General features: G+C 41.9%; 1 protein-coding gene across 10 annotated transcripts in view; it reads right to left on the bottom strand.

Annotated features, from left to right (window-relative positions):
* Window positions 1-22,709, bottom strand: part of APBB2 (amyloid beta precursor protein binding family B member 2) — a 256,229-nt gene that overhangs the window by 133,297 nt on the left and 100,223 nt on the right. For all 10 annotated transcript variants that reach the window (XM_014455588.2, XM_023753627.1, XM_014455591.2 and 7 more), the window contains one exon: window positions 16,819-17,634. In XM_014455588.2, coding sequence (XP_014311074.1) covers window positions 16,819-17,634 — 816 coding nt within the window. The remainder of the gene's footprint in view (window positions 1-16,818; window positions 17,635-22,709) is intronic.

Raw genomic sequence — 22,709 nt, 5'->3', positions numbered from 1 at the left:
ACAATGATTGAATTTCTTTTGAGAGCCAAATTTTTTAAACTTAAACTATATAGGTAGGTACATTGTTATTAACTTAATTAGGGTACTCCTAAGGCTTAGGAAGAGCCACACTCAAGGGGCCAAAGAGCCGCATGTGGCTCACAAGCCGCAGTTTGCCAACCATAGACATAGACTATTATAAAACCTCCTACTTAATCTGGTCTCTGTTATATGGAGCTTGAGAGTGATCACTGTGTTACAAGAGCTTCATCGAAAGGGAATGTGTTTGCTCTAGAGCAGCGGTTCTCAACCTGTGGGTCGCGACCTCTTTGGGGGTCACCTAAGACCATCGGAAAACACATATATAATTATATATTGTTTTTGTGATTAATCACTATGCTTTAATTATGTTCAATTTGTAACAATGAAAATACATCCTGCATATCAGATATTTACATTACGATTCATAACAGTAGCAAAATTAGTTATGAAGTAGCAATGAAAATAATTTTATGGTTGGGGGTCACCACAACATGAGAAACTGTACTAAAGGGCCACGGCATTAGGAAGGTTGAGAACCACTGCTCTAGAGGATGGTGTCATAGACGCCACATTTATAGATTAAATATCACCCAACCAGACTTTCTAATCCAACAGCAACAAAGATTACAATCACTGGGTATTAAGGAAGAGCAAATCCTGGTTTCAAAGAGATTTTCAGCAGACTGTCCAAGTGGGAGAGAAAAGAAGGAAATGAAAGACCACATACAAAATGCTAAAACTATGTTCTCAAAGAATCAATGGAATAATCTGAAGAGCTTGAAAAAAAATACTGATACCAAAGCTTTAAGTAAGTACTGTTCCCATCACAGAGTAGTCAAATCATAGTCCATAGTGGAAATACTCCAGCATAGATAATTTTTTAAATCTTCCAGGATATTATAATGCATAGCCAGAGTGACTGGGTTGAATCCTTTGCCGAGGACAATGACACATTTTTTTCCTATGACCCATCATACACATCTACCATAGGGCTTTGGCCCACCTGCTACACCAGTAGTCTCAAAAGTGGGAGTGGTGCAACATGGAAGCAACCCAAGTATTCATCAACAGAGGAATGGATAAGCAAAATGTTGTACCTGTACATGCTAAAACATGAATGAACCTTGAGGACATTAGGTTAAATGAAATAAGCCAGTCACAAAAAGACAGATACTGTATGATCCATTTAATGAGGAATCTAGAGTAGTCAACATTATTGCAACAGAAAGTAGAACGGTGGTTATCAGGGGCTAGGGGGAGAGGGGATTGGGAGTTATTGTTTAATAAGTATAGAGTTTCAGTTTTATAAGATGAAAAGTTCTAAGGATGGGTGGTAGTGATGAGAGAGAATCAATGATGAGAGAGAATCATTGATCGGCTGCCTTCTGCACACCCCACACTGGGGGTCGAATCTCATAACAACACTAATGTAATTGCCAAAACCGGTTTGGCTCGGTGGATAGAGCATCGGCCTGCGGATTGAAGGGTCCCAGGTTCGATTCCGGTCAAGGGCATATACCTTGGTTGCAGGCACATCCCCAGTAGGAGGTGTGCAAGAGGCAGCTGGTCGATGTTTCTCTCTCATCGATGTTTCTAACTCTCTATCCCTCTCCCTTCCTCTCTGTAAAAAATCAATAAAAATATATTTTAAAAAAAAACAAACTAATGTAATTAATGTAATTGAACAGTACACTTAAAAAAATGGTTAAGCCCTAACCGGTTTGGCTCAGTGGATAGAGCATCGGCCTGCGGACTCAAGGTCCCAGGTTCGATTCCGGTCAAGGGCATGTACCTTGGTTGCGGGCACATCCCCCGTGGGGAGTGTGCAGGAGGCAGCTGATCGATGTTTCTCTCTCATCGATGTTTCTAACTCTCTATCCCTTTCCCTTCCTCTATGTAAAAAAATCAATAAAATATATTTTTTTTAAAAATGGTTAAGATGTCAAATTTTGTGTTATATGCGTTTTACTATAATTAAAAAAAATGAGAGTAGTGCAAAAAGGCCTATGGGATTATGAATAAAGTACATCTTCTATTTATACTTGTTAGCCTATCCATTTATTTCTATTTTTGTGTATTGTATCTATACACATAATATATTAGTATATTGCAAATGTGCATGATTCATACATAAATACATATATATATGTATATAGTCAGTATATATACGCAAATATCAGGATGGACAATGAAAAGAGTTGCAAAATGCCAGATTTCCTAGAAAGAAATGTGGATCTTAAGGCCTCTTTATTTTTTTTTTCTTGTTTATGTTTTTTTTAAATTTTTTTATTGCTTAAAGTATTACAAAGGGTATTACATATGTGTCCTTTTTTTTCCCCCGCCCTTGACAATCCCCTGGCTTCCCCTACCCCCCAGCGTCTTATGTCCATTGGTTATGCTTATATGCATGCATACAAGTCCTTCGGTTGATCTCTTACCCCGCTCCCTCCTGCCCCCCAACCCTCCCCGGCCTTCCCGCTGCAGTTTGACAATCTGTTTGAGGCAGCTCTGCCTCAGTATCTATTATTGTTCAAAAGTTTATAGAAGACAGTTGTGAAACATACATATGCCATCATTAAACAGAGTAAAGTTTAAAGACTGGAGTAGGCGAAGGCAAGCAGGGGAAGGTGGAGCTTATGGCACCCAGGCACCTGCCTAACAGGCATTCATTGAACAGAGCAGCTCCATAAAGCCTACTTCTATGCAAGTTCCATTCTGCTGACTCTACGATAATAATAGACCAATGCTAACACCAAATCAAACGAACCACCAACAAGCATCTTGAAATTCTGGGGAAACTAGATAAAATGAAAGTAAGTAAGCAAAGACTACTGGCTCCTGTTATGTGTCAGGAATATATCTGACATACACATATATACACATACATACACATTTTGCACATATTTCCACACACATACTTTTCATATACATTATTAGCTCATCCCATCATTGCAGGAATTTTTAGAGGAAGGTGATATGAGCCCATTTTATAAATGAATAAATTGAGGCTTAGAGACACTTAGCAACTTGCCCAGGGACACAGAGCACTGAAGCAGATCTGGGATTCAAGTACATCTGACTCTAAATACCATCCTTTTGCCACTATACCACAGGGATGCGTGAAGTATAAGAACTAAATTTTCTCCTCATGACCCAGTAAGTATACATGCATTTGTTCAACTGTAAAAACCGCTTCATAAAATAATACTTAACCTAAAACTGACAGTCTATGCCCAGCATCATGGGGACATTCAGCTGTTTCAGGTGTCTCACCAGAGAAAAAGTGCTTTTTTTACAAAAGTGCTAAAAACAAGTGGTGAGAGTCCAAAGTTAATCATTTCTCATGAAAGCACTCATGCCATAACTACTTCTTACACAGAGAAAAGAAAAAAAGAGAACTCAGCAAATAGCTCAGCGTTTCATTAGCCTGCCATTCCACGCCTCCCAGACTTCCAGGAGGCTCTTGGCAGAATTATGCAAGCTCCCAGGGAACTGCTTCACTGCCAGGGAATCCAGACCCCATGCGTCATGCAGGAAATGCGCGGTGGGTCCAAGGGTACCCATATGGGCAAAGCGATACCGATTAAACAGTGATTCATTTCATCCCAAACTACATCCATCATTTAAAAACTATGTTTCACCAGGCCACTCCCAACTGTACACACGGCATCGTCTCTTCCACTTCTGCCAAGGAAAGCAAAGACTGGAATTCAGCTCAGGGAGGTTTCATCTGGGTTTACGTGCTCGATGGAGGCAAACAGAGGAAAAGAAAAGCAGGGAGGGCCCTGAACAGTGAGGGGAGGGTGGGGATCTAGTCTGCTGATGACACAGACCTCTGCATTCTCAATTGGACTTTGATTTTTAAATGTTCTATTTTACTTCCTGGTATTGATTAGAAGTCCCCTGGAGAATGTCATGCACTATGAAATTCTCACATCTCTACCTCAATCTGTGCTGTCCTTCAGATTAAGAATGAAATGTTCAAAACCCTTAGATTGAATTATGATGGGCCAGAGTCCATACTAAATGATGCTCTTTATTTAAAAAAAAATACACAAAGAACACAGGAAAAAGTACGTACGGAATTCTAACTATAGCAGTTTCCTCCTGCTTCTTGGTCCTGAGTTAGAAGTGAGGTGGTTTTGTTTGTTTGTGGCAAATGAGCAGAGAAGAGGATGAAGAAATACAAATGAGCTTTAGACCCTCTTTACAAAATAGACACTTTAAAAATATATATTTTTATTGATTTCAGAGAGGAAGGGAGAGAGAGAGAGAAACAGAGAGATGGAAACATCAATGATGACAGAGAATCATTGATTGGCTGCCTTCTGCACGCCCCACACTGGGGATAGAGCCTGCAACCTGGGCATGTGCCCTGACCAGGAATCGAACCGTGACCTTCTGGTTCATAGGTCAACGCTCAACCACTGAATTACACCAGCCAGGCCAAACTAGACACTTTTTAATTTACAGCTTTGAAGATTCTCCTTCCCTAATTCAGCTTATCCCTCTGTTTTCTGGATTTCTTTTAGAATCTGCAGAACAGCAGAAGGTATTTTAGCTGAAGATGCTACTCATCTTGTCCACTTTACAAACAGCACTCCTTTTCTCATAATCATCAATCATTTTCACTAACAATTAAGCATTAGCATTCTCCAACTTGGGCTCCACCTACCTAACTGACCCCCCCCCCCCCCAATTACCCTTCACAGACTTCCCTCTCCACCCAAATTGCTAGAAGCATTGATCCCCGTACCGAGAGCAAATGTTCCCAAAAGCGATTTCAGGGGGTCTCTGAGGTTGAAATTATTTCCATAACACTAACATGTTATTTACAGCCCTTTTCACTGTGCTAACCTAACCTTTAACTGATAGAGCTCAAAAAATTATGGATAAAATTGCTGGCATCTTAGCATGAAGCAAGGCAAGGGCACAACTTGTACCAAAAATTATGATACTCCCCAATACTACACACGCCCACTGAAAACAATGTCAGCTTCACCCAAGAATGTCCCTGTGGCAGCAGAAGAAATTTTTAGTTTTATTAAACCTCAATCCTTAACTATATGCCTTTGTTGTTGTTGTTGTTGTTAATCCTCACCCCAATGATATTTTTCCATTGATTTTTAGAGAGAGTGGAAGGGAGGGGAAAAGTGAAAGAAACATGGATGTGAAAGGGACACATGGGTTGGTTGCCTCCTGCACGCACCTTGACCAGGTGTGTGGATGGAGCTTTGCAACCGAGGTACACGCCCTTGACTGGAATCAAACCCAGGACCCCTCTGTCTGTGAGCCGATGTTCTATTCATTGAGCCAAACCGACTAGGGCAACTATTATGCTTTTTATTTTTGTTTTCTTGGTGTGTTTTTTTGTTTTGTTAATCCTCACCTGAGGATATTTTTCCATTGATTTTTAGGGAAAGTGGAAGAGAGAGGGAAAAACAGAAAGAAACATCAATGTGAGAGAAACACACCGATTGGTTGCCTCCTGCACGAGCCCGAACCCGGGCCGGGCTTGTGCAGGAGGCAACCAATCGATGTGTTTTGATTGCAGGCTGGGGAGGAGCCTGTAACCAAGGTACATGCCCTTGACCAGAATCGAACCCAGGACCCTTTGGTCTGCAGGCTGACACTCTATCCACTGAGTCAAACTGACTACGGCTATTATGCCTTTTAAATGTAAGTATGGATACAGCCCTTCTGCTGCAGAGGAAGGTAAGAATGTTTTGGGGAAAGTACATGGAGCACCCTTTTTACTTGAAAGAATGGAAGACAAACTATGTTTATTCAAATATGGGTACCAGGCAGAATATTCTAAAAAATGAATGGGGTGAGCCTGACACTTCAAGGAAAACAACTGACAGTATTTGTTGCCAATGATAAAATGCGAGCTTTCAAGCAAAAGTTGGAATTTTGGAAAATTTGTACCCACCACTGAGAGCTTGACAGCTTCCCCAATAATTAATGGCTTTTCTGATGAGGTGTGGTGAGATCAATGAATGTAATGTTTTCATAGTGTATAATGAAACGTGTCAACATTTGGAAGAGCTTCATAACTCACTGAACCAGTGTTTTCCAAGTTGCCAATGCATGATGTCACAAAATTATGTATGGGTAAAACATCCATCCAGAATATATGACAGAACTGGGTTTTAATGAAACAGAGTCCAAAAGAGTTTACTACTGTGGTTTCAGATTCCACATTGTAACTAACCTTTAAGAAACTACCAATTATCAAGCTTTGGTGTAACATAAAAAAAGAATAGTCATAATTGCCTGAAAAGACTATTAGAATATCCCTCTTTTCCTTCTACAAAGCTGCATGAGGCCAGCAGGACTTTCTTCATCTACTTTAACCACGTTTATTGAAACGCACTAAAGGTAGAAGACACACATTATAGAGATTTTCAAATAAATAAAACATTACTTTTCTTATAAAATTGTTGTTGGCTTTGAAAAAAATGGTTATGTCTCAAACAATATGTTTTATTCTGTTCATGTTAATGGATTTCTTACTTTTTTAAAATAAATAAAATTTAAATATATCTTTTAATTTTTAATACAATAAATATTTATATACTCCATGTAAACAAAAGTTCTTTGGGGTTCTCAGTACTTTTTGAAGGTGTAATGGGGTCCCCAAGACCAAAAAGTTTGAGAATGCTGCCTTTGAGCAATCTCTTCTCTTGCTTTCTCCCTGTTTTTTTCTTCCTGTGTACTCACTCCTTCTTTACTTCTCTAAACACTATCATCTTTCAATTCTGTCTTCTTCATGCATTACATGAGCCCTGCAAATCAAGAAATGCTTTGTCTGGAACGTCATGACCTTTATCTGTCCTACATACTTGGCAAATAATCCTCTGGGATCATTGTGAGATAAATGTATTTATTGCACATTATTTCCCCCCACAAGCATGCCCCAGGCTCTGTTTCTTCTATGTGCTCAGAATACAGCAGTGAACGGAACAGACTGCATCCCTCCCCCTGAGCTTATAATCCAGAATTACCACTCAAAATGTGGTCGAACACCAGAAGCATGTATCAATATCATTTAAAAGAGCTTGTTAAAAATGCAGAATGTCCACATTTTTAAGAATGAAAAAAAATTTTTTTATGCAGAATCTCAGGCTCCAGCCCAGACCTACAGAGTCATAGCCTGCATTTCAACAAGCTCTCTGGAGACTTTGCTGCATATTAGCATCTGAGGAGCAGAGGATTTACGCATCTCTCTAATTATTGTGAACTTCTTGGAGGTAGACTATTACCTTTAATATGTTGTACTGCTAGTGTAAATAATACAATGTACTTGTTATGCTCATCACTCACTCAAACATGAGTACCCTGTGTATAGATTTATTTCTGGGGATTTAAAAACAACAAGAACAAAGGCAAAACAACCTATATCCTGAAGAAGCTTTCCACCTCATAGGAAAGATAAGACTAATTATAATGATAACTAACATTTCAAAAAATGCTTCTTGTGGGCCAGCTTTTGTGCCAAGGGCTTTATAGAACAATCCCATAAGGCCAGTAGTATTATTATTCCCACGTTAAAGATAAGAAAGTTGGGGCTCAGAGGTTAAGAAACTGATGGAGCTGGAACCAATCAGGATGTTGGATTCTAAAACCCAGAAGGCGGTAAATGCTGTAAGAGAGTTAAAGAGATTTGAAAGAATCTTGAGGAAGGGGCCTGTGAGTTCCTCGAAGGAAACATTGTGCCTCAATCACGGATTCATCCAGAACACTAGCTCAGTTCCTTACACACAGTAGGAACTCAGGAAACATTCATCCATAGAAAGTATGTGAGTGTCATCCTCACTAAAGTACTCTTCAAATAAACAGCTTAGAGTTTACCAAACCAATTATCCTTACCTCCATTAAAGACATGATGGACTTGAATCCATTCTATAACTCAGGGCCCTTGTTCCATAACACATGCAGGGGGCAGATGGATAAGACATCAACTAAAAGGTGAAAGCCACTCAGAAATCATGAAAGAGGCTGAGGCATGTTCTGAGGAAAGAGAGGAAGGGCAGGAAGCCAATGAATGTCTCCCTTGTCCACAGTGAGCAAGGGATGAAAGGAATGTTGGTCAAAGGTCCCCCACAGATTATAACCTGGAGCAAACACAGAAAAGCAAAGTGGAGAATTAGCCCATTACTAACAAGTGTCCCTAGAGGCTTCCATCAGCAGGTGTCTCCACAGCCCCAGTCCTTGATCTTCTGCTATACCTCCCATCAGCCCCTTCCCAATGATTTGGAGCTGGGGGTCATCTTTGTTCTCTCACTTTCTGACAATTCCACATAGAACATTTTCTTCTATAACATTCTGAGAAACTGTTTTATGGTTCTGTTATGATTACTCTACATGTCTATTAGGGATTAAATAGGCTTTCATGAGCCAGCCATCTTGTATACCTAACCACCACATACACTACCATATGTATGAGAGAAAGATCCTGGTAACAAGCCAACAGACTGAAATCAGCTTCTTAGACAAGTCACTTATAGGATGGAAATCTACCATTTAATATCCCAGATGTACCAGTTCAGTGCAATTCTATAGGAAGACTTCTTCAAATACGGAGGGAGAAAACTAATCAACCACAATGTATCTAATGAAATTAAGGAAGAATCCTTGCAGGAATTAAATTGTCATTCTCAAGAACAAATCTAAGGAAAGCAAACCAACAATAAAATCTTACACACAATAGATATTATCTCCTCTCTTAGATACCAACACCAATATTTTGGAGTTGGTATTTTATCCTGTTCTCTCACTTTCTGACCATTCCATATGGAATGCTGACAATTTTCTAACAGTCGACTAATTGGATTTTTCCAGTCAAATCTGTTTGAATATGAAGCTTTTATTTCACCATTTTACACCCAAGGTTTCTAGTAGATAAGCACAATATATAAATTATAAAGGTAACTGGTAACTATCCTCACATTTATGAAAGCGGACTGGGTATATTAACTGAATCAGACTCGGGGTACAAAAATTTATGAACCACCCACATCCCAGCTTTTGAAAAGCTAATGTTTTCCCTCCTCTAACCAGATTAACAGATGGAAGAGCTCTGAGGAGTCATCTAACGATGACTTTGGAAATTTCAAACATGTTTTGCTTAATAGTTCATGTCACACTGTATAATTCTACCAGAAGGCATGGGACTGAGACTAGAATGACTATGATTAAAAGGAGTCTATAGATACAAGGATGTTGCTACAATGGCACTGCACTTGCATGCAGTTGTCACAGGCAAGATCAACATCAGCCCAGTTCTTTCTACCGTAAGTTTCATGTGTACACGATGGCTGAGTTGACGAACACATGGAGCAGGGTCCACAAGCCCAGTGACTGTGCCGAGGACAGGAGCCATCTAAAGCTGCCACTGAGTGTTGCCTATTTGGCATTTGAGCAGAGTGTCATGAGATTTCTGGATTTACGAGAAAAATAAGAGACCCACATTTTTATAAAAGTTTCCAATTTCTAAGCATTGGCATTGAACTCAAAGTCTTCTAAAACACTGTCTACTGGACACAGCCTGCCTGCAGGTTGCCTGTAGGCTTTCCAGCACTGCCCATTTGTGAAGCTTTCACGGCATCATATTGCCTGTGCATTGCTCTAAAGTTAGGGTCATTGTTTTCTTTTATATTCTACACTAGAGGCCCGATGCACAAAATTCATACAAGGGGCTCGGCCCCTGCTGCCACGGTGGCAGCCTCTGCCTCAGCCCCCACCACCGTGACTTTGTCCAGAAGGTCATCTGGGGGGATGTCTGGTCTAATTAGCATATTACACTTTTATTATTATAGATAGCTCCTAAGAAAATCCTGAATATTTGGAAAGGATGTCTCTTAAACAGAGCTAAGAAAAACATGGCTATTATAAGCTTTGATCACAAAGAATAACCCCATCTCCACATGCCAAGTACACTGAACTATCCCACCCTTCAGAACTGAGCCATACTGTTAAATGTTAAGCTGTATTATATCATTATTATCTTTTCCTGCCTTTTCCATACTTTTCCCCAATCTCAGTTGGGTTTGTGGTTTCAGATTCAACAGTATCAGGTCCATACCTAAGTTTCCTCATCTTTACAATGAAGAATTTGGATGAAGGGAACCCAAAACTATCTTGAGGTCCCTTGCAGCATATTATATTCCACTGAGTCACAATCTTACAGGCTACAGACTGAGCAAATAGTTTATGATGAAATTTGACCAGAAAACATCTGAACATGGCCAGTAGTATTTTTGTGTCTATGATTCCACTGAGTCACAATCTTACAGGCTACATACCTTCCATTAAGGGCATTAGCATCACCTGGCACTTCTGGGAGTCTATCAATTCTCACAATGCCTGCAAATGTTAGCTTTCCTTCTCGAAAACACTGAATATAATAATTCTTACAAATATCCTCACATCTCCTCTGTGTTGCATACAGTAAGACATTATCTATGACACATCTGTACTGGGTTAGTCTCCCCAAAATTCATGCCTACTCATGACCTCAGAATGTACCTCATTTGGAAATAGAGTCTTGCAGATATAATCAATTAAATTAAGAGGGAGTTATACTGAATTGGAGGAGACCCTAAATCCAATGACTGGTGTCTTTATAGCAAGGGGATGGGAAGACAGAGGCAGAGTTGCACTGATGCGGCCACAAGCCCAGGAATGCCAAGCATCCCTAGGAACCGTCAGAAGCTTGGAAAAGTCAAGGAAGGAGTCATCCTGCTGACACCTTGATTTCAGACTTTTATCCTCCAGAACTGAGACAGAATAAATTTCTGTTGCTTTAAGCTACCATGTGTGTGGTGATTTGTTACAGCAGCCCTGAGAAACTAATAAAACATCTAAACATCTCCTCTTCTTTGCTTATAAACTTAGGCTGCCCAGGATCTGGGCTTTATTTCTTGTTCGTACTAAGATGTGACATGTGCCAAATGGGACACATTTTAGAAAGCACTCTATATATGGTGGGAACATTCTCCATGGAGACAGGAAACTAACAGTGTTTGAGCTATTTAAGGTCACAGTTCTAATTTATTTCTATGTCTTGGGTATCTAGCCCAGCTCATAGAGTAGACTTCTGAAAAATAACTGGCATGTGTATGTACATATGAATGAACAAATGAGGAAGAATGAATAGATGAACTAATGAACAATGGTAACTATGCATGTATTAATTTAAGATTCTGTTGTGAGGATAATGAGTCTGAGCAGATAGTTCATGATGAAATTTGACCAGAAAACATCTGAACATGGCCCGTAGTATTTTTGTGTCTATGATTCCACTGAGTCACAATCTTACAGGCTACATACCTTCCATTAAGGGCATCAGCATCACCTGGCACTTCTGGGAGCACCTCATGCAGGGCTATGACAGGACTCCGCCCTGCCCCTTCCTAAGCAGCCACTCTTGGTCTGCACTACTCTTTCCCCAGAAGCTAAAAAACTTGCCAAACCAGGAACTAAAATTTTTATTTTCAAAATGCAGCAAAGCAGAGAAGAGTGGGGTAAGAGTCATGACTTAAACTTCTTTAGTGATCAGTGTAAAAGAAATGAAAGTGATTCCTTACTTTTTAACAGCTCTAAAGGGCAATGATCTCCCCAGATATCCATCCAATGAAAGTCTATTCAACTTCCAGCACAGATAACATCAAGAACCCTAACTTCCACATCCCAATCAATTACGTTTCTCCTCCCTATGAGCACCTATCCCACAGCGCTCTAGCCCTTAGAGCCCCTTCCTGGTTCCATCTTGAATATATCTTCTGTCTTGTGCTTACTGACTGTTAAGATTTTTGCTGCCGCCCATTTCATTATGTTTATCTTTCTCCCCCCCACCCCGCCCCGCAAGTATCTAGTATAATATTTTATAATGCAAGACAACCAAAAACTATCATGTTCAATTGAATAAATTTTTTTCTCTAGAATGTTCTAAAAAGATTTAATTGAGCAAAATCATTTTCTTCCTTAAGTTCATGGGGGTGAGATAAGAAATATTTTTACACATCTTACTCCCGAGGTACTAAAATCTAATTTGGAAATCACACGATCTACCCCAGGACACAATGTGTCCAGGCTATTTTGGAAACATCTCACATCTGTCTCCTTGAATTCCTCCTGTCACATCATGGAACTGTCAACTGAGAAGGCCAGTGAATCACTAAAAGGTGTTTAAAAGATTGAAATTAATTCAATGGGGGCAAACCAGCTGAAAACAGCATTTCCGATATCCTGGAATTTTCTTTTTCCATTTTAAAGGGATTGGGAGCTTTTAAAAAGCAATTTAAAAATCATTTATGGTTGAAATTACCAGAGCAATGCGACATAAAATGAACATTTAGAAGAAGTTCCTAAAAGTGTTACTATAAACGTATCCAATGCTCTAACACTCTTAAGCTAGCTAAGGCCAGAAATAAAAAGTGCTGCCAAATGAGATTGACATAATCAAGTTTGTGCCTTGGTTCCCACCCTCCCCAACTATCCAGCTTGCAAAAGAGTTCCCCTTTGTGTGCCTGGAGAGTGAAAGCCAATCAATTTATAACATCAAAGGATTCAAATTCCTGAGCAACAGGGATCCATCTGCAATGCAAGGCAACTGTACCCAGGTAGCACCAAAATGTTGCCTCTTCCAAAAGTTTTCATGAAGCAAACATAAGACACCAGGTGATCAACAGAGAGACCACAGACACAATCCCATCAACCTGCGTTTACCTGAGCCCCTGTGCTCACCTGGGGCCACTGAGGAGGCGGGACCTTCGGCCAAATTAGAAAAGATTAAAAGTCCTCACTTTCAACTACCAACGCTTTTCTTTTAGCATCTAAAAGGCATGCTTCTGGACTTTTTGAAACTCTTATGAAACTCAGAAATTTCATAGATGCTTTTCTTTTATAGAATAGCCTCTTGTTTTCTCAAAGGACAGACGAGGAGGAAAAGAGGAGCAACATATTGTACACATAGGATTGTGCAAAAAAAAGGTACTAAGATGCTGGAGGGGGCAATTCAGAAAGGGGAATAGGAAATCACGAATCTCTGAATTAGTAGGTACTCTTTATTTTACAAACAGCATTCTAACTTGGGAAGGATGCCCCTAAGGTAGGGATGCGTCTGTTCTCTTTTTCTAGGCTCCCCAAAGCACAAAGTCTGCAACTCAAAGATAACTGTGTCATCCTGATTTAGCCACAGGACACACACCACAGTGATGAGTATTTAAATAATACACAGTGAGGAAGCACATATATACACTATTTCTATGGATGAACTATCACAGTGCATACTACTATTTTACAAAATGTTTGCTCCTATTTTTTCTTCTTCAATGGTCAGTGTTTGTGTGTATTATATATAAACACGGGTATACTATATAAAATATACAGAATAAACATTAATTTTGCTATTAGAAGTGAAACATATAATGTTTAATTTAAACTGATTGTGATCATTGTACACACTATGCTTCACAGATGAAAGAAAAAGCAATAGCAATTCTGAATAATTGCTTATTTTATTTCACTCACTAATTTATATGGTGGTCACTACCTGAAACTCCAAAGTGTTATCATGAAATAGAGGTTTCTATTCAGTAGGCATTCACAACTGGCTCTCAGGAAATTCCAAAAGAATTCCCCAATATTTTAATACTAGAGGCCCAATGCACGAAATTCGTGCAAGGGTAGGCCCACAACCCTCACGACCCCAGCTGCCTTGGCCCTTGCAGCCCCGGCTGCCTCTAGGCCCCACCCCCAGCCCACTGGTCCTTCTGCCATCCGGTCTAATTAGCATATTAGCTCTTTATTATATAGGACTAGAGGCCCAATGCACAAAATTCGTGCAAGGGGCTTGGCCCCCGCTGTTGCGGCGGCTGCCTCTGCCTCAGCCCTCGCAGTCTCGGCTTTGTCCAGAAGGTCGTCTGGAAGGACATCCGGTCTAATTAGCCTATTACGCTTTTATTATATAGGATTCACATCTGGACACTGCAGCATGCTGAAATAGGCACAGAGATCCCAAAGGGACCATTCTGAAGGATAGCTGCAGCATGCTGAAATAGGCACAGAGATCCCAAAGGGACCATTTTGAAGGATAGCACAGGTTTGGCCTCCAGTATGTTTTTAAAAAACACACTCTTCCCAGCATATTCGATTCAAAATATCAGTCCATCACCATACTGTCACCCATACTTTAAAATTCTAAGGTCTTCAAAACTGACTTTAAGGGAGAAAAATGAACATATCCCTCAACATGTCAGAAAACTCTCATCCGGTTCCCATGATGCACGCACTGTAATGAGTCGTGTAGAGAAGCCACAGGAAGGGCCGCCAGGGCACTGAGCGAGGAGCAGTGAGCAGAGGGACCCGAGAGCCGCAGTGGATGGGGAGGACTGCACATCTCAGCAGACTCTGAGCTCTCCACAGGCCCTTCCTGACACCAGCACTCCACGAGCGATGGGGCTAGGGACACAACCATCTAAATTTCAGTGGTGAGAAACTGCTAAGGAACTCACAGAGCTTGAATATGATGGAATAGCACACCTACTACTCAAAAAGCCCGAATGTCCTGATATGGACAGTTCCACAAAATATATATTTAAGTGAAAAAAAGCAAAGCATTTATAAAACAATCTAATGTAATTTTTTTGTAGTTTTAACTTTTTAAAAAATATATTTTCATTGATTTCAGAGAGGAAGGGAGAGGGAGAGAGAGATAGAAACATCAATGATGAGAGAGAATCATTGACTGGCTGTCACCTGCACACGCCCTACTGGGGATCAAGCCTGCAACCCTGGCATATGCCCTGACGGGGAATTGAACTGTGATCTCCTGGTTCATAGGTCGACGCTTTACCACTGAGCCACTGGGCTGTTTTAAGTTTTTATTGTGGAAAATTTTAAACATATAAAATTTGAAAGAACACAACAATGAACCCTCATGTACCCCCCTTTAATGATTACCAGATTACCAGCTTAGGGGCAATTTTGTTTCTTTTTTTTTAACCCACCCCAATTATTCTGGAGAAAAGTCCATACTGAATATTATTTATATCAGTTTATGTTATGTTATGTTATGTTACATATTATACCATTCTATATAGTAGTATATTAGTATATCTCTAAAAAGTAGAGACTTGTTAATAAGATCATTATCATAAAATTTGGATATATTTTATTTTTTGTAAAGGAATTTACACTAGTATTTTATCATTGTGACAAACTTTTTAAAGACTTTTGAGAAATGTATACAACCATACATCCACACTAAACATTACCATCTACCGAGAAAGTTTCTCCAGGCCCTTTTACAGTAAAAAATCGGGTATATTTTAAAATTTATTATAGATGTGGGTATATGCACAAAATGTTTTTGAAAGAAAACAACTTTAAGAAAAGAAGTAGTGGTCGTCATTGGGAAAAGAATTAGAGTGGGAGCAGAGGAGACTTTACTGTTCATTAAATAACTTCCAGTAAAATTTAAAATTGAACTACCACAGAGAGCAGCCACGTCTGCATGAGCAGGGAGGGGTGCGAGGGAGATGTGTGAAAATAGGAGGTCGAGTTAGGGTATGTGTGAGATACTCGTTATCTCTATAGATTCAAACACCAGCAGGCGACAGTGCCATCAGCTAGAGGATATGAATTCTCTCAATGGATGAAAAGTAATAGAGTTGTGAACTCAGTAACATTACCAAGCATAATTATGTTCCCAATAATAGCAGGGCTAGACATTTTCAAGATGAAATAGACTCACCTCAACCTCCCCACTGCCATTACCAGCTACAGCAGGCTGATGAAATCCATCACTTAAAGTACTGTGATTTTTAAAGGGCATTTCAAAAACTTTTTTTAAACAAGTTAACGTCTTAACTTTCCCCTTCCCTTTTCCTTATCTGTAGTTTCTCTGCCTTATAGGATGGGAAAATGTTACTTGCTTCCCTGGTGGTTCTATCTATCACACACATAGGGACCCACCAGGGTGGCTGCAAGGTTATGTTAAGAAATACGCCTTTGCGAGTGCTTGTGTACTCTGACTTCAGGTACAACAACGTTCTCCACATCTGTTAGTTTTATGATCAGTATAGTGGAGGACTATGGAAAACTGAGGTTAAAAGTAGCCAACTTTTAGGAACCTGTTTATTTCTGTCACAATTTCGACTCCTCTGACAAGCCTGAAGACGTCATTGATATGGACAAAAGTCAATTAGACTAGCTAAAATCCTAAACTGCTGAACATATTTTAAAAGAAACATCACTTTCTCATTTTCAAATATCACTTAAACAAGGCTAATAAAATGTTCTCCAGTAAAAGTCAAAAGGGAGACGGTCTTTTAATAACCGGACTATTAACTTTTCATTAGCTTGAACATAAATACGTTCTGCTGAGAACTTCAAAATCGCTGGTTCTCTTAACTGGGTTATATCTTGTCCCCAGAAACTGTATTTCTTTTATTATTTTGCTTAACAAAACCCAATATTTCTAGACAGTATAAAGAAATAGTTCACCTAAGCACTGGCAGCACAGTTTATAAACAGAGGATGTTTTACTGTACCTACCATCAAGGACCTATTTCTTTTACAAAACTGCTTCCCAGAAAGAACAACTTAGGTATGAATCAAAATAAAACTGTTAAAGGATATCTTTGCCACACAAATTGCCCAGTTTTACCCCCAAAGATCATGTTCCTCTTGCCACAAATGGATTTTTTGAGTCAGTCTAGAGATGAATTCCATCAATAACTGAAAACACCAAAAGCAAGGGCCCCCTCCCGACACCTTTCCCAGGGGTACCTGCTTCGTCCGGGGAGCTGGGCGAGGCGCTGTCATGGGACAGTGTGGTCCAGCTGGACTCCTCGTCGCTGGGCGCCAGGTTCTGGATCCGGTGCAGGGCACAGTCCGTTTTGGCCCCTGTTTTCGGATGATCCTTCTTGGTCTCGGGGCTGGATGACACTGTGGCTACTGGGCCATCTTCGGGGCTGCACTGGGACTTGTTTGGTTTCTGCAGCAGCATGTCACCATTCCCAATGACGGTGGAGGCCTGGCCCTGGCCCGCCTGCGACTTCTCCTCCACGACCCCATGCTGGCTGCCCGCGTCCGGCTCGAGGTCTCTGGTTGAGGTTTCCAGGTCTGCATAGTAATTGAGGAAGCTCTTGGTTCTCCTGGGCTGGGAGGGTAAAATTTCACACCCCGGGGAATCCTGCGGCTGGGGCTCTTTGCCTTCTAACTTCTCAGAAGTTATGTTGATGACGGCAGTGGGACTGACGTTTTTGTTGGGGTCCTGCTGTCCCTGCTCTGCAGCCTTCCGGAGCTGGTTCTCCCCGTTTTTCACCAGCTTGCTGTTGGCCGAGCCATTTCCCAGCAGAGGCTGTGCGGCAGGGTCGGAGAGGCCCATGGCTGCCTGGATGTTAGTTAGTGCATATTTTTTCCTGCATTTGGGGGGTGTGCTGTTCTTGGCTTCCGTGTGCTTGATTTCGGCATTCAACTGTTCATTGTGGGAGGAACGGAGATTAAGGGTATTCGGTGGTGTGACCGGGCTGTTCCGATGCGTGACATCTGAGGTTCCGCTGCTGGCCATAAACACCGCCAGAGTGTCTACACCCGCGGCAGCTGGAAAACAAAGGGAACGGGCGTTAGCTGCCTGACAGGATGAAACCACTTAGCATACAGAGCGAGCAAACATTTTTATGCAGAAATTTGAGAGAATGAAGGCATCTGTCTGTTGCACATGTTCTTGTAAAATTGACCCATTTTCCTCTTTATTGTCATCATTTGCTTCTATATCAAATAGGAGCAAATGAAAGGCTGACCGTGGGCTCCCAAAAGCCAATGTACAGAAGAGCCAAGAGGTCTGAGGGTCCAAGTTTTACCTAAAATTAAAAAGTGTCTCTCTTTTGAATTCATATGGGAGCATTCAGATGGCTTCATTTTCCACAACCTTGAAAATGGCCCCCTTTCTAAACATTTACACCACATTTCTATCCCGTTGTTCCCTCAGGCAACAAAAAAACTGCTCAAAATCCCCTGGGGCCCAGCAAGTGTGGCCCAATGGTTGAGTGTTGACCTATGAACCAGGAGGTCATGGTTCGATTCCCAACCAGGGCACATGCCCGAGTTGTGGACTGGATCCCCAGTAGGGGGCATGCAGGAGGCAGTCAATTAATGATTCTCTCTCATTGTTGATGTTTCTATCGCTCTCTCTCTCCTTCTCCCTCTCTGAAATCAATAAAAAATACGTTTTAAAATCCTCTGAGGCTCCAGCTTTCTTAATTAACCTGAACGGTCCCTGTTCAATGATGCACTATACATCCAAGGTAATTTTTCTCAATCGTGTTCAGAATGCCTAGAAAAATCACACCTCCATTAGAGTGTTTTGCTAATGTCTTTGTAAACATTTCTGACTTGGGCTTAGTGTTTGTACTAAACAGAAATGTTGGTGAAATGCCTTAATTGCTCAAGAAACACACACACACACACACACACAATTACTAATAATGTAGCATTGAGCCCTTCGGCCTTCGCTTCAAGACGTGGAGCCCCAAAGGCGCCTGACTACGTTCCACTGAATTAAACTCCAGACTCAGCTGCTTGCAGCACCAGGTGCCCTTGCAGAACGCCTAGGCAACTATCTGACAGTTGCATTTATCTCGAATATTGTTCACACCATCAGTGATTTATTCCATGTGTCTCTTGCTAGGAAGAAAGAACAGTTTCTCAGACTAGAAGGGAATAAAATTCATCAGCGAGAATTCCTGAGGTTTCACATTTCTCAGCCTGTGAGGAATGACTTCTTTCTTATCTGATCCTCTGCCCTCCACAGAGACCTCAGCGAGTTCTCCACCGCAGTGGGTGAGCCGAAGCACAGCTCCTAACATTCCTAAAATTGCACTGTGACAACTCCCTCATCCTCCCCCAGGCACAACAGGGACCTCCACAGGAGAGGAAGGCAAGAATGTTCCCTTCAGGAGCTGAGAGGCATCTCTTTCTATCGCCAAGTACACGGGATGGGCTGTTCTAGACAAGGATCCCCCACTCATCTAGAGTCTGCATGCTTCTAGGAAACTAGGCAACGTCTACACAGCCTAGGCAGTGTCCACTTCTACAACAGAATGACCGTGTAGCCCACAGAGACAGTTAAGGGCTGTAGTCCAAAGTGACCCACCCTGGGGCCCCATTCTGCAGAATTACTATTTAGGAGAATTTCTGCTCACCCAGCACCCACCTCAGCACTGGGGCTTCATGTCACAGGAACAGAGAATCGAGTGGGTTTCTCCCTTTTAACAATACTTTGAGACTAAATTTAAAATAATAATAATAATACTGTTTGGGCTGCTACTACCATTTTATGGAAAACATATGTCTCCATTTCTAATTCAACCTCACTCAGGTGTAGCATTTGTTACGAGAAGAGCCCATCTTGAACCCACATGAAGTTTTCCCTGAGACACACACCCACCACGCAGACACACAAGGGAGAGTTACTTCTAGACTCTCGGTATTTAGATTGACGTTATTATGAGAAAGTTGGAAATCTTCTGGCATTTAAAAAGGCATGGCAAGAAATTTCATAAGGCTATTTTATGCCAGGTTCTACATTCCAGCAGTGTTATTAGGGAGAAATTTTTGTTTATAACCATAAACATTTTCCGAAAGAACACCATCAACATTTCCAGGTGATTTAAAACCGAAGTCACTTTCATGTCCTGGGTGTGACAGGTAAACACTTTTAGCCACGTTCGCATTAGCCCTTGGAGCCCATCACCCTCCCTACGGCCTTGTAACCCTTCTGCTCGCTAGAAATCACAGGGGGTTTTCGGAGGGTTAAGTTAGAACAACAGGACCATCCTACGCAAACGGCTCTGTATATGTTGTTTTTATAGATCAAACCCTGAACACTGTGAGTGTGCCTTAGATGTGAAATGATGGTGTCATCTGATCTAGCACTAAGGCAGCCCAGGGAATTCTATGCAGTTACAGTGTCTCCAGGGGATGACATATCTGCAAGGCAGTCATTTGGGTTCAAAAGGGTCATGAAGTAGGTAGAGGTTAGCAAAGCCCTAGAAAGAGCCAGGCTGCAAGAGAAAGGCCCCCAAAAGTGACAGGCAGTGGCCTGAGCATAAGAACACAGACCTTGGGGTCAGAGAGACAGGCTCAAGCCCTGTCCATGATTCTCACCCATTGAGTAATCTAGGACACCAGACCTTTAGTTTCCTTGTCTGAAAAATGGGAACAATAGTACCAGGTTGCGGTGAGAAATGCCCGCAGAAAGCTTAGCATAGGACGTAGCAATAAATGTGAGCAACCCTCACCCCTTTTATTCAAGGGACAGAGCCCAGGGCTGCCTACCAAGGCCCCAAAATTAACCTTCCTATTTGATGTGAGTGATCGAAATGGTCTTATTACAGAGATACACAAAGAGTAAGTAGACTAATAGGAAAGGATAAAGAAATTGGGTCTAGAAGGGTTTTATTATGAAAACAAAAAACATTCCTCGGGCTTAAAAGGAAGGATGTTTGTGTTTCTTTTTTTTTTTTCTCCCCAAATACATTTATATTCATTTTGGAGAGGAAGGGAGAGGGAGAGAGAGATAGAAACATCAGTGATGAGAGAGAATCATTGATTGGCTGCCTCCTGCGCGGCTCCTACTGGGGATCGAGCCTGCAATCTGGACATACTAGTATGCCCTGAATGAGAATCGAACCAGGACCTCCTGGTTCAGAGGTCGATGCTCAACCATTGAGCCACACCAGCTGGGCGATGTGTTTCTTTTTTTAAAGGAAAGAAAATCTTACCATGTCTCTTTAAACCTTCTACTATTTGGCTGTTTTCTTTGAAGTAAAAAAGGCTAAGAATAAAGCCAAACTCCTTAACATAACAGACAAGTTACTTCAACTCCCCATTTCTAACGCAGATAATAGTACCTACACCTCAGTGAGCTTCAATTGGGGACTGAGAGAGAAGACTGTGGAGCATTTAGCCCAGTGCCTGGCATCTATAAGAGCTCGGTCCCTATAGGGATCACTCTTATTTCACAGCTCCCTCCTTCCCCGTACACTTTGTCTCTGGCCACCATACCCCAGGCAAGCATTTATTGAGCGCCTTCTTCCTGCCAGGCACTGTGCTGGGAATGGGGAAATCAAGGCACCAACGTGCTTTCAGCCTGTGGAAGACAAACACACAATAAAGTGATAGAGATCAACTAGGTGGGTGTGGAGGAAGGTACAAAGGAGGAAGTTGTCGTCCCACCTTAGGTTGGAGAGGATCTGAAGGTAAGAGAGGGCAGGTTACCATCGATGTCATCTGAGCAAATCAAGACATGAAAGAAGAGCTGGTAAAGCGGGAGGTGGAGGGATCAGGCAGAGTCCGACAAGACATGCTCCAAGAGTGTGGACTTGACCCCAAGGCAGAGAGGAGCAAGCACTTCAACAGCAGCCTTTTAAAAAGCCAGCAGATTTCCAACTTCCTCACAACAGTGTCACTCTAAATACCCAAGAACAGCAGTTCTCAAGCTGTGGGCCGCGACCCCTTTGGCGGTCGAACAACCCTTTCACAGGGGTCACCTAAGACCATCCTGCATATCAGATATTTACATTACGATTCATAACAGTAGCAACATTACAGTTATGAAGTAGCAATGAAAATAATTTTATGGTTGGGTCACAACATGAGGAACTGTATTTAAAGGGCCAGAAGGTTGAGAACCCCTGCCCAAGAAGCATGAATCTAAAGCTGAAGTGCGTGCATGTGTGCGTGCGTGTGTGGTATTCCCTTACGTGGTGGGGGAAAGCCATTTTCCCTCCAGCACATTTTCCAAGGCATTAAAGAAGCAATGTAAACCAGGCAATTACACCATCAGTGGTCATCAGAGAAAGAGTAGAAAGAGGTAGACAGAGGGTGTCTCCCTAGCCAAAGAGGTAGGCCGGGCCCACGTTCCTGCTCCGCTATCTGGTGTTAGAGACTGACTACCACTGGCTGAGTAGGAGAGAGCTCAGACATGGAAACACTGGAAGGCTTTCACAGTTCATCCAGACACAGGGAGAGGACACGGTGGGCCAGGCAGACTTGGGTCTGGGGGAAGTTTCCTCTCACACTGCACAGTGCCGGCTCTGATCACTCCTCCATGACTAGGGCAGAGAGATGAAATCTCCGTTAGCACCTGGACTGGTGAGGACTAAAAAGCACCAGGTGCACTGGGTGATGATAAGGACTCTGGTGGCCTCTCTCAGATCGGCGTCAGGAGAATGGGCAGAGGTTGCCTCTAAGAACTTCACTGTGAACAAAGCAGGGGAGAGGGAAGAGCAGTCAGAGCAGCCACCATTGTGGGAAGAAGTTTGTGTTCTAAAGGAGAGTCTTAGCCATGTTTTATTGTTCACAGGCCAGAAAAGCAGAGGCCAGTAGAGAGGGGGAAAGCGGAACACAAAAGAGGGACAGACCAAGAAGGAAGGGTCCAGGTGAGGAGAGGAGAGGAGGGACCACGGCAGATGTGGAAGAGTCGGCCTTGCCCAGGACAAGGGCCACTTTTTCACGTGAGAAGGAAGGTGAGGGATAAGGATGGGGACAGGCGCGATGTCACACGGAGGAAAAGCAAAACTGATGGCCTCAATTTTCTCATGAAGATTAAGTCTTCCCTGAGGGGAAGCTGTCTCAGAGAACCCGTGGAGATGGACTACGTTTAGAAATATTCA

Source organism: Myotis lucifugus, unplaced genomic scaffold, assembly GCF_000147115.1.
Source record: "Myotis lucifugus unplaced genomic scaffold, Myoluc2.0 scaffold_48, whole genome shotgun sequence".
Lineage (NCBI taxonomy): Eukaryota > Metazoa > Chordata > Mammalia > Chiroptera > Vespertilionidae > Myotis > Myotis lucifugus.
The sequence above is the reverse complement of the archived record's forward strand: the minus strand, read 5'-3'. Positions and strand labels throughout refer to the sequence as shown.